Below are 13,629 nucleotides of genomic sequence, written 5' to 3'. Positions count from 1 at the left end.
TTGTTGTTTGACATTTCACAAATCACTTTACACACTAAATGAAAGCCCTGCAAATTGTCCTTGATTAATGTTAGTTCCAGCACTCTCTTTAGAGTTTTTAAACTTTATAGTCACCCCAGATTGCTGATCCGTGACAGACACTTGACAGTTTACACCATTATAAGTCTGGTGTCCAATATCGTCCATTTGAATTAAGTAATCCCTCATGGAATGAACACGAACTGGTTTGGAAAAGTTCATTTGCCAAACTTGAACATTATTTGGTCCATAGTATGTTTGTTCGGCTTCATGAATCTTTTCCTCGTTGGAATCGTCCATTATTCGTATGCCTATGTTTATGTAACCCTGTTGTGGTTGTTGTTGTTGGTATCCGTAGTTGACATATGGTTGAACATAAGGAAGAAAAAGTACAACTCCTTTAAGCCAGATATCTTTATCTGAGAAAAAAATGAGGGACTGTTTTCCCGAAGGTCCCGTAGGTCCAGCAATCTGTACATATCGATTGATGTTATAGGTTTTTCGTTTAGATACAGGACCTCTTAAACTACTTGGAAAGGTTTTTGATATTACACCGAAATGGGACTGATAAATAGATACCATTTCGTCACTCGTTAGCAAACAAGAACCGGCAACAGCTTCGGAAAAGAATTTCATTTCAACATTTGGGAATCGTACCAGAAACAGAATACTTCCAAGAGCTTCTCTGATATTTCCACCAGAGGGCTCTAACTTTACCAGGTTACATTGGTATTTACCCCATTTTAAAATAAATTGACAGATGTCAGTTTCAGTGCAGTCCAAATAATCTGATTTCAAAATCATCTCCAAGCAATCCTTCGAAAGGCTTACTGCATGTTCTGACAGAAGGCATGCCTTTGTATTCATCTCTATGTAGTCTAAGCTTTCTGTTTGGAGATCTGACAGGTGGTATTGGTATGCAGTTTGTAAAGCCTTAGTTGCATGCTCTGATTGTGCCGTTTGTTTAAGAACTGTCTCGCATTCTATCTTGACTGCAGCTAACATATACTTGTCAGCTGCATACAACATCTCCTTCACATTGTTGTTTGTTATTGTGATGTCATCGCTATAGAAGTATCTGCAAGTGAAAATATTTAACTTCAATTAAAGTTGAATAACGCAAATGACAATTTCACTTCACAGATTCAGTGCTTCCGAATTTCCCTTGTGAGTTCACATTAATAAAACTAGAGGCTCTCAAGAGCCTGTGTCGCTCACCTTGGTTTATGTGCATATTAAACAATGGACACAGATAAATTCATACAAATTGTGTTTTGATGATGGTGATGTGTTTGTAGATCTTACTTTACTGAACATTCTTGTTGCTACAATTATCTCTATCTATAATGAACTTGGCCCAGTAATTACAGTGGAAAATATTTTCTAAAAATCTACAAAAAAATATGAAAAATGTAAAAATATAACTATAAAGGGCAATTACTCCTAAAGGGGTCAACTGACCATATCGGTCGTGTTGACTTATTTGTTAATCTTACTTTGCTGAACATTATTGCTGTTTACTGTTTATCTCTATCTATAATATTATTCAAGATAATAACCAAAAACAGCAAAATTTCCTTAAACTTACCAATTCAGAGGCAGCAACCCAACAACATGTTGTTTGTACTATCTGAAATTTTCAGGGCAGATAGATCTTGACCTGATAAACAATTTAACCCCATGTCAAATTTTCTCTAAATGCTTTAATTTTTTAGTTATAAGCCAAAAACTGCATTTTACCCCTATTATCTATTTTTAGCCATGGCGGCCATCTTGGTTTTGTTGACCGGCTCACCGGATACAATTTTAAAACTACAATGATGATTGTGGCTTAGTTTGGTTTAATTTGGCCCAGTAGTTTTAGTGGAGATGATTTCAGATTTGCTCTAAATGCTTCGGTTTTTTTAGTTATAAGCCAAAAACTGCATTTTACCCCTATGTTATATTTTTAGCCATGGTGGCCATCTTGGTTGGTTGACCGGGTCACTGGACACAATTTTTAAACTAGAAACCCCAAAGATGATTGTGGCCAAGTTTGGTTTAATTTGGCCCAGTAGTTTTAGAGGAGAAGATTTTTGTGATAGATTACTAAGATTTACGAAAAATGGTTAAAAATTGACTATAAAGGGCAATAACTCCTACAGGGTGTCAACTGACCATTTCGGTTGTGTTGACTTATTTGTTAATCTTACTTTGCTGAACATTATTGCTGTTTACTGTTTATCTCTATCTATAATATTATTCAAGATAATAACCAAAAACAGCAAAATTTCCTTAAACTTACCAATTCAGAGGCAGCAACCCAACAACGGGTTGTTCGATTCATCTGAAATTTTCAAGGCAGATAGAACTTGACCTGATAAACAATAAACCCCATGTCAGATTTGCTCTAAATGCTTTGGTTTATGAGTTATAAGCCAACAACTGCATTTTACCCCTATGTTCTATTTTTAGCCATGGCGGCCATCTTGGTTGGTTGTCCGGGTCACCGGACACAATTTTTAAACTAGATACCCATATGATTGTGGCCAAGTTTGGTTTAATTTGGCCCAGTAGTTTCAGAGGAGAAGATTTTTGTAAAAGTTAACGACGACGGACGACGACGACGACAGACGCCGGACTCAAAGTGATGGGAAAAGCTCACTTGGCCCTTCGGGCCAGGTTAGCTAAAAACATATCCGATATTATCTGTGAAACGATTGTTCTATAACTGTAAACCAACTCGTGATGGCGTCCGTAAAATTAATGAAGGAATGATTTCAACTTCACCATTTGGAACTCTTGGTTTAATAGCCTCCTTGTGAGCTGCACACTTCTATCAAGGAAATCATGATAGAAACTACAAGCACGGGACTATCGTATCAATTGGGAGATAAATAATTCGTATGCAGGCGCTGCTAGAATGTTGCTACTTAGAAATGGAAAGATCACAATTGGGAAGCTAAATTTTTCTCTTTTGTAGTAAAGTTTTGTTTTTCAACCGACCCTCATTGTCAATTTCTAGATGTAGGTCAAGATATGAGGCCGACGTTAGGTGATACACTTGCATCTTGTTAAATTCATCACACTGACTAGTGACTTCGAGATAAAGAACCTTTTTTGTTTTTGTAATGAGCGTCTTTATGTCACCGGATATATTTATCCATTTTGGTTCATGATTATGCATTTCATATTAATTGTGTTTTCCGTGTTATATGTTTTCCATTCATATCATATTCATATTTCATATCATCATGTTTCTTGACGATTGACGACAATAGTTTTGCGCTGCATATTTTGAAATAGACTACAGCTTTATACGCTATGCTTTGCTTTACGTACTCAATATTTAAATTAGTACAATAGAAAGTTAAAGCGATTCCTATTATTATTTAAATGATATATATTTATATTTAAATAGCATGAGTTATGCATGAGCTCAAAGCGCGGCAATATACTAACCATATATATATTAATACAATTTCACTTTTAAAGTTAGTCACTGGTCATTATTACAACCGGGGAGGCGGCAGACTAATGTCTACGCTGCAGGTACTTGTAAATTTATTTATTCTTTTAGCAATGTTTAAAATGTTTCAATTAAAGTAAAGTTATTTTAGTATTTCATATATAGAATTCAGTATGGCTTGAAAGCCGCATTTTGGTATATAAGTTAAGGTCAGAATAAAGCTCCGTTGCATGCAAATATTTCAGTATATATATTGTTCATATTTATTGGAACATAATTGTAAACTTGGTTTACAATTTGTATACTTGCAGATTTATATATAATAAAGTATTTATATATTGGACGACTCATTAAATGCAGAAATGGCCCACACGCATTACAACGACAAGTTAATGGGTTTATGGTGATTTATCCCTCATCCCAAGTCGATTTTATATGGTGTCCCATTTTTCCTGCGACATTTATGTAGTAAATTTGTGTCAGAAATAGCTTTGATTTTCTATATCGTTTGACATGTATGTGGTATTACGATTACCACAACACTTTCTCGTATGCAGATACTACGAAGGAAAGCTAGCATACGTCAATAAAACGTGAGTGCTGCAAATAGCACTAACGATCAATAATACGATCATCTTTTTTTGTGTAAATCAATTTTATTCCATGTACTCACTTTAGAATATCTCGAAAGGTATCTTCATCCACATCGGGTAGAATTATATCCCCTTTTTCTGGTAGAGACCCTTCAAACATTGTATGGAAGACGGCACTTCGGCTAGACAGCATGTACTGGTGTGCTTTAATAGGAGTTCTATCATCTCCTACTCCAAACGTGACGTCACACATGATCTCATTCTGTAGCATGTACATCATACATTCAGGCAAACCTTTGTTATCGCGCCAGTCTGTTGTATTATTTGCATCCATCTAAAATGAATTTGTGAAAAAGTTAAGTGTCCCAAATATATATACCAACTATCTAGATACAATTAAATACTATAAATTAATATAAATACACTATAGACCAAATAGTTTTAGTCGGTTTGTCTCCGAGCCGACGATTGTCTGAAGTATTATATAAGAATAAATCGTTAGTAAAATATAGAATGGAAATGGGGATGTGTCATACAGTCAGGATACTACTTCGTCAAAATTATCTCCCCATTACGCCAGTTCATTTTCACAATCGTAGAAATGGAAACCATTGTAGGGATGACGCGCTACCAATTTTGTTCTTTGAAACTGATAAATTTATCCACATTGCACCATTACGGTCCTTGTATGTCAGTTGTATTTTAAAAGACAAATGTATCAACTAGCTAATGAACATCAGTTAATGATCTTGTCTGCATTGATTCAACTTAAAACTATTGGCTGATCGGTTGTCAGGTGGAATTTTCGAAAATTCATCAACATTTAAAAAAAATTCTAACTAAATATTTTGTGGAAGGGCAGACTATATTTCTTTAGTGGTTGAAGACTATAAACCCTAGTTATCACACACAAAAAAATATAATTTTTCGAAGATATGCATTTTCATCATCCAACTTGAAAGACTGTCGTCATGTACTTTCAGTAAAAAAGTAGCTATTCGAACCCACCTACTCTGTTTTTGTGATTCATTAGATAGGCATTTCACTTGACCCATATATTGCATCTTCTAGTACTGTGATTTTTTTTATGTTATGAAGTCAACCTGTAGCTTTGATATATAAAAATAATAGAATCTGAAGCGAGACGATGTATGCAATATTCTTGATTTGTACGATGTCAAGACAAAATATTCAACTCAAACACGCCCTAACATAAAAAGGTGCACTGGATTTTCTCTTTTCGATACTATTGTTACTCATTTTTTGGAATTTTTTCTTAAGTCACATAATGGAAGGGCAGACACTGATAGATTGATATGTTTTCCGTCCGTGGTAATTTTTTTTAAAAGATCAGAGGTTATGCATTTTTTTCATCCAACTTGAAAGATACCCATGTCGTCGACTTGATATCTAATTGTTCTGCTTAACTATGTACTATATAAATTGAAAACATATGCAAATGGTGTTTTTAAAACAAAACTCTTCGTAATTGAGAAGAGAATTGTAATTTTATTTGTTTCTTTTAACTTTTAAATTATTTGTCACTATAATAAACGTTACAGTCCATATTTATCGCCTTCTCTAACAAAGAGCTTCGATTCTTTTGTTCTATTTCAACTGGGTTTCCGACTGCTTAGAGACAACAACTCTACCAAAGAGTAAAAAACCAGTGTATGTTATGTACTTCATAACTTTATATATACACATGGAAAAACGTATTGCAACACCTTGATTTTTTAAAACTTGAAAAATCAGCCTCTGATTTTGGATGGAATATGATAAAATATTTGTAAAATAATATTGAAACGTAGTTAATGATAACATGGGCATTAAAACAAACACAAAATGTATGAAAAAAAAGTTTTATCTAACCAAATTTTTTATAACAAAATGAAGTGTTTTTGTACAAAAAAATGCATTTTACAACTTTTACCTTAGTCGAACTTTACAATGTCAGACATTTCAAAATTAATCTTTAGATGATTGTTCACATCATGGTTGATCGTTATACGCCAAAGAATTAATATTTTGTGCGCAGTCTCCATTCAAACAGATAACCTCATCTTAACGTCTTCTGATTCCTGCCATAAGTCGACTAATTTATTGCTAAGGTAGCAGCAACTATTCCTGACGAAGAGTATTGTTTATTTCATGACGTGTTTGAACTAGGGTGTCCTTTCGTGCACTTTACGCCCAATAGTGTCCCATAAATGATCGATATGGTTCAAAGTCGGGCTACGATCGGGCCAAGGTAGATAAACCGAATTACATTGGAACAATGGATCTTCCTCCACGATGCTAATTTCCAACTTTGGCGAGCTCTGCACCATATTGTAAACGGGTAACTGTGTGTCTGTTCGTATGCAAATGTCCTCGAAATGGTCTTATCGCACGATAACAGGAAGCGCTGAGACGATCTCGAAAAGTTCTTGTTTAAAGGCTACTGTATGGTCATCACTCTCTTTTTAGGATTGTATTGTTTGCAATGGGTTTTCTTCTGACCAAACTTCATTATGCTTATTTTCCCTAGCAGATGTTATAGAGGGTCTTCTTGATCTTGGAAGGTCTTTAACATCGTTAGTTACCTGATTGTTATTCTCAAAACGACTTATAGTGGAATGGTGATAACCAAAAATACGTGCAATTGTCACAGCGACATACCTCCTTCTCTCATGCTGATTATCTGCCATCTAGCTGCAAATATGAGTTGTGGATGACCAATTACAAGGTGTCAATCACATAACTTTATAAACTTGGTTATTTAAAGTGTTAAAAACAATGAGAATAAAAACATCTGTTTTACTGTTTACGAGTACAGTAGCTGCATGTGCAGATACAGTGTAATAACTTATCGAGTCGATATGTGTTGATTAAACCCAGGTGATATCTAAATAATGTTTAACTAGTTCTATTTTAACAAATTATATCACAAAAAAGTAAAAAGTGTTTTTTTAATTTAAATTTCAATTTGGTGTTGCAATACTTTTTTTTCCATGTCTATATATAGTGCTTGCTTTAATTAGCGTAGCTTAATATATTAAACCACAAATAAAGTTCCGTAGCTGGTTTCTTGCCGTCTACGTTTTGTAAGCAGACGGAAATGCATTACTGTCGGCACGGTAGTATTTCCTGGACCATAAGGGATAATGATAGCCTTCTGGGGATCTTCACAACTTTCTAATACTGCCCAAAGTTCTACATACACAGTTAACTGAAGTACTTTAATTATATTGTTCAGGAATGAATTTTAATATGTATTATAACCGTTTACTTTTTTTTGCTATCTTTAAAAACCTGAGGCCACAGCATTGCTTTAATGTCTTTTATCATGCAGTGAATTCATTTTTTTTTAAATCTCAAAATTTCATGATCACCTGTGTGTAAAATTATTTCATCCCCTAGCTGGGGAGAGCGTTTTCAGTTTTTGACCAAAAACACTGTTCAGATACATTGTACACAAAATAGCAACCTAAATTTCGCGGAATGCAAATACAACAGTGATACCAACAACTCGGCGCACACGGCCATTCAAACGCTCTCACTAATTTTCACGACTTTCATCATTTTATCAAACTCCCACCACTCAAAAAAAGGAGAAATATACAGTCAGCCAAAAGCTAAGCACCACTTAAATATAACCGGAAATATTTTTTTGACTTTTGCGAAAAATATACAAATGTTTGGTGTATTGAATTGCCTTTGACATGCACCAAGAGAGACTGGTGACATCAAACTACTGTTACAGAAGGTTATTCTTCGATGCCTTACATCGACGCAGGATGGCGTCAAGACAAAAGTTTAAGATAGCCTTTAAAGACGTCACAATTATTTGGACTGCGATGCATGTAACAACAAGTCATATCGTCGTGTCTGATATAAACAAAACAATGAAACCACACTAGTTACATCCAATATTCTCTAGTGAAAAACAGTTACCGCGAATAAAAACAGGGTTGAATGAAATTACGCTGACATTTTCGAGACGTCATAATTATTTGGACTACTTGTATGGAACGCCGGAACTGGCTTATAGTGTAAATATTTAATGTGTTATGTCGCTTTGCCTTTACGTCCTGTCATATCTTCTTTATGTTATGTGCAGATGCCTTTATGTCCTGACACGGCATCTCTGTGTTATGTCAAATTAGTAATTTGTTTGGTCAAACAATTGTATGATATGTCATTGCTAAACTTTGTTGTGTAAAATATGCATTACATTATACTGTAACTACTGTATATTCTGTGAATACTTCGGAACTTTATGATCAACCACCTTTACATTCTCTCATATGTTATCTATGTTGTGTCTATTCTTCTTTTACGTAGGTCAGTTAATAATTGCGTCCTGTCTCAAGTGTTATTGTTATGTCAAATGTTCTAAACGTTTTGTCGTGATACATCTTTGTTCTATGTAAATCTCATGATATTATAGTCTTTTGGCGTTATGTTGTGTTTATTCAGATATATCTCCAGTGAAAAACATAATACATCATGGTATAGTTCATATGCGTTTTGCCGTGAGCATTCATTGCGTCATGTGCAAATGCCTTTTACATTATGTGCAAACAACTAATACGTTTTGTGCAAACCTCGTTAACGTTATGTGCAAACATCGTTTACCTTATGTGCAAACACCATGTAAGTTATGTGCAAATGCCTATTACATTATGTCCAAACATCTATTACGTTATGTGCAAACACCTATTACTTTATGTCCAAACACCTATTATGTTATGTGCAAACACCTATTACGTTATGTGCAAATACCGCTTACATTATGTGCAAACACCATGTAAGTTATGTGCAAATGCCTATTACATTATGTCCAAACATCTATTACGTTATGTGCAAACACCTAGTACTTTATGTTCAAACACCTATTACGTTATGTGCAAACACCTATTACGTTCTGGTAAACGCTTTTTTGACACAGATTTAGATAAAACGCATCAATGATATGCATTTTGAAAAGGAAGAAAATTAAAATTTTGACCTTTTTAACAAACTGTGGATTTTCATAATTATATTGAATGGTGTAAAAATGCTACAAACATACTATGTATATATATAGTTTTATGGGAAAATTTTTTCCTCCACTTTAAAAGTGTGCGTTATGCAACCATGCTGTTGTTTTTTTCTATGGTCGGGTTGTTGTTTCTTTGACATTCCCCATTTCCATACTCAATTTTATTTGAAAATTTGTTCTCTTTACTTGTTGAAAAGTTTAACAAATATACGGACACAACCGAAAGGAACAAAACGATATAAAATTAAAGAAGATGTTGTACGAATCAATGACAATGTGACAACTCTTCACAAGAGACAAGTATGATTTGTTATTACCCTCCCAGTATGGTTTTCATCTGTACTAGATTAATGCTACAAATGTAATGACGATTCCCACGATCATCATGTTGCAGCTAAGGAATCCTACAAAACATTTAAGATTTTATTTTCGTTCATTTCCTTTAACAGTTGTGAATATTATTCTGAATAACCTTCCTAAGACTTATTATTTCCTCCGTCCCTGACAAGGCGTGTTGAACTTGAAATGTGGGTGTCCTGAAAAGGGGTGGTCAGGTGACCCGCCCCTCTTATCTGACAATTTTTTTAAAAACTCACAGGGATGTTGGAAAAGTTCGATCCGATTTTGGATCAGACAGGTACACGGGTGTAACAAAAAGCTGCATTTTCTCTAAAAAAAACTATTTTTTTCATATTAAAAACTGCCTTATCCTGTAATCCACAAAAATGACGCATACATATATTAATCTGAAAGAAAGGGTTATCAGCCTTGTTTAACCTTCACTGGCCATACTCGAAATTAAATTCCGCAACCTGAAACTCCAAATAATGACTTTCATTTATCCGTATTTCGTCCGGTAACTTTTCGAATCGTGTCATCAAGAACGATACATATAGAATAAAGGACTTTTTGTTTTTGATACTGACTTTATCACAGAAAATATCAGGTGAGCCCGAAAAAACAAAAAGTCCTTTATTCTGTTTATCGGTAATTGAAAAAAAAAAAAAGAATCACCATTTTTTTTTCTTTTGATTTCTCATTCAATAACCAGTGGCGAAACCAGAATTTTTGAAAATGATGGAGCTGCGTTTGTTGGTTCTATAAGCAGTTTGATTCAGAGGGGGGTCGGGACTCAGTTTTGCCAAAACTCCCTGCTAATTTAAAAAAAATACAAGATAAGAGGTGGCGAGAAAATATCTTCGTCCTCAGTCAATATAATCTGAAAAGACACATATATGATGTGTTGACCTTGTCAAAAGTCTATAATTAATAAATGTAATTTGGCGCCTCAAAAACTATATGTTATGATTATGTATGCAAGATATGGCGACCTATGAAATGCCCCGCTTGGTGCAGATGTAAAAGAACATTACATTAGTGCTCTCGTTTGAATTGTTTTGCATATTCTTTTCGAGGCCTTTTATTGTTGACTATGCGGTATGGGCTTTGCTCATTGTTGAAGGCCTTACGGTGACATAAAGTTGTTAATTTCTGCGTCATTTTGGTCTCTTGTGGAGAGTTGTCTCATTTGCAATCATACCACCTCTTCTTTTTTTTATATGAACTAATTTTCCGTTCACACTTTCCGTAAAGAAATGATGTTGCATTTTGTTTTTTTTACATGTAGCTTTTGTTTGCTTCGAATAACAGTGCGGACCTTTTAGTTTCAGTTGACATACACGCTATTTTCACATATAAATTATGTATGTTTGCTTCATGATGTGGCTGAAATTCAGCAACAACTATTGGCTTACATGAGATAAATATTTACAGACTGTTCTCTTCTGAGGATATTAAGCCATCAAATGCCGGAAAAGTAACTGTGTGTATTACATTTCAGATCAAATGTAATTAATTCATGTTCGTTTTATTATGCATATACATGTATTACACACTGAAATTAAAAATTGAAATATCAATCATTTTAATACGTCTGTACTCGCATTGCTAATCTGCAATATGTACGATTTGTTTGCCGAAAATGTTCCTGTACAATGTTCTCAAAAATGCATTTAATATATTTTATGACTTTTATAAATTTTGGCACACCTCCAGAGAGACACACCTCGAGAATCATGTCTATATATATGTAAATATTTTAATTTTCAACAAGTAAAGTGAACAAAATATAAAAAGAGTGGATGTATATTGCACACTCTTTAAAAAGAGCAAAAAACTAAATATCTATATAACATTTTTATAACAATCAATAGACAAAAATACTACATTTCCAATACTAAATCAACAACCCGATGCACACATATTACATTCACTTCACATTCATCATCCAATGGATATTACCTTGATAAAGAATACAGCGAAGTAGTTCAGAGCTTTTTAGAAAGCTAAAACTTATAATTTTCTTAATTTTCAAAGTGTATATCACTGATGCGTTTTGTTTTAATCTGTGTCAAAAAAGCGTTTACCAGAACGTAATAGGTGTTTGCACATAACGTAATTGGTGTTTGCACCTAACGTAATAGATGTTTGGACATAATGTAATAGGCATTTGCACATAACTTAAATGGTGTTTGCACAAAATGTAAGCGGGATTTGCACATAACGTTATAGTGTTTGCACATAATGATGTAGTTTTTATACATAACTTAATAGGTATTTGCACATAACGTAATAGGTGTTTACACATAAGGTAAACGATGTTTGCACATAGAGTGAACTATGTTTGTACATAAGGTAAACGAGGTTTGCACAAAACGTATTTAGTTGTTTGCACATAATGTAAGGCATCTGCACATGACGTAATGAATGCTCACAGAGAGTATCAACTGTACGGCAAAACGCATTTGAACTATACCATGATGTATTATGTTTTTCACTGGAGATACATATGTATAATTCTTATATGATTTGCATATCTATAAATACTTGAATTGGATTGGTCAATTAGAATTTTTCTCTAAGTTTACACTTCGATAAACCATGTTTCCGAAACTACTTTTGTAATCTATTCATGCGCGATACACAAGCTTGCAGTAGTCCCGGGATTTTCAGCAAATTGAGATTTAAACCCAATTGCATAACCGTATTGACTATTCTAGTGCATATATAACAAACAAAGAAATAAATTTAATGCACTAAAGCTTCGAAAATGTATAAAAATAAAATTTAATAAAATTCTGCGAAATGTCATGAAGGATTTGGCGAATTTACGTCATGGCAAAACACGACGTCATACGAATAGAAATTTTCAAGGGAAAGATTATTTCGTTACGTGTACGCTTCAAATTCGGATAACATTTAATAAAAATGAAGTTTTTGAGGTAGGTGCTATTTCATTCAAGATTCCGTTGTATTTATCGGACATTTATGGGTTTTAGAAAGTCAAGATGGCGGCGTACTCCTTAGTTACGACTTGCCATTGTGCTTTTGATGGTAAATATATTTAGTAGCCATCAACAAAAAAAATGTTTATTAAATATCACAAATGTTTGGCTAAAGAATTATAAGGATTAAACACATTTTTTCTAGAGGTTATTGATGTGTAAACCGGGGCTCTTACTCACAAACTCAACATAAAAGTCCTTCGGACTTTTATTCAGTTTGTGAGTTAATCGCCCCGGTTTACACATCAATAACCTCTAGAAAAATGTGTTTAATCCTATAATAAACACAACATAACGCCAAAAGACTATAATATCATGAGATTTACATAGAACAAAGATGTATCAAAACAAAACGTTTAGAACATTTGACATAACAATAACACTTGAGACATGACGCAATTATTAACTGACTTAAGTGAAAGAAGAATAGACACAACATAGATAACATATGAGAGAATGTAAAGGTGGTTGATCATAAAGTTCCGAAGTATTCACAGAATATACAGTAGTTACAGTATAATGTAATGCATAATTTACACAACATAGTTTAGCAATGACATATCATACAATTGTTTGACCAAACAAATTACTAATTTGACATAACACAGAGATGCCGTGTCAGGATATAAAGGCATCTGCACATAACATAAAGAAGAAATGACAGGATGTAAAGGCAAAGCAAATATTTACACTATAAGACAGTTCCGGCGTTCCATATACTTGCATCTATATTTCATTTAGATGTTGTTTTAATACTTTTATTGTCTGTATTTGGATCACGCCTCTATTGTGCTCTTAACATTTAGATAAAGATATTAAATTGAACAACTTTTACTATTAATTGATAAAAATAAGTAACAAACCTTGTTGATGTCTCACAGTAAACTGGCTGTTTATCAATACGATTTTCCGGAAAAGGAAGTAAAATGTATCGACCACAAAAAATATGTATTTTTAGAACAGGCAATTGAGAATTACTATTCTTACGTCATCCTATTTTTTGTTAAACTAAACAGGCTTTCTTCATACAAGATAACATACAAATACAAAACCTATTAAACAATAATAAGACCTGCAATCAAACAAGCTTTCTATTGTGTTACAATAAAGTTACAATACAGAGGACTTCTGTAAAAAAATGATATTGATTTTATTTATGAAAAGGAGGGGGAGAAGTAAATGGAACTTGGGCTAAATTCA

The 13,629-nt window shown here is 33.7% G+C and overlaps 1 protein-coding gene across 1 annotated transcript; it reads right to left on the bottom strand.

The window, feature by feature from the left end:
* On the bottom strand, positions 1–13,354 carry LOC139495012 (BTB/POZ domain-containing protein 2-like). The gene is made up of 3 exons (XM_071283125.1): positions 13,293–13,354; positions 4,140–4,393; positions 1–1,096 (listed from the first exon to the last, which is right to left on the bottom strand). Exons 2-3 carry the CDS (start codon positions 4,391–4,393, stop codon positions 28–30), a joined length of 1,323 nt encoding a protein of 440 aa, XP_071139226.1. The 5' UTR covers positions 13,293–13,354; the 3' UTR covers positions 1–27.
* Between the last annotated feature and the right edge of the window lie 275 nt (positions 13,355–13,629).

This window comes from Mytilus edulis, chromosome 11 (assembly GCF_963676685.1).
Source record: "Mytilus edulis chromosome 11, xbMytEdul2.2, whole genome shotgun sequence".
In the NCBI taxonomy this organism is placed as follows: domain Eukaryota; kingdom Metazoa; phylum Mollusca; class Bivalvia; order Mytilida; family Mytilidae; genus Mytilus; species Mytilus edulis.
This window is presented reverse-complemented; position numbering and strand designations above follow the sequence as displayed.

Excerpts from the sequence above, each read along its gene's own strand:
- LOC139495012 (XM_071283125.1), bottom strand. The coding sequence starts at position 4,393 with ATGGATGCAAATAATACAACAGACTGGCGCGATAACAAAGGTTTGCCT. Across the intron at positions 1,097-4,139 it reads ACCTTTCGAGATATTCTAAA|ATACTTCTATAGCGATGACA; the intron begins GTGAGTACATGG and ends TTTCACTTGCAG.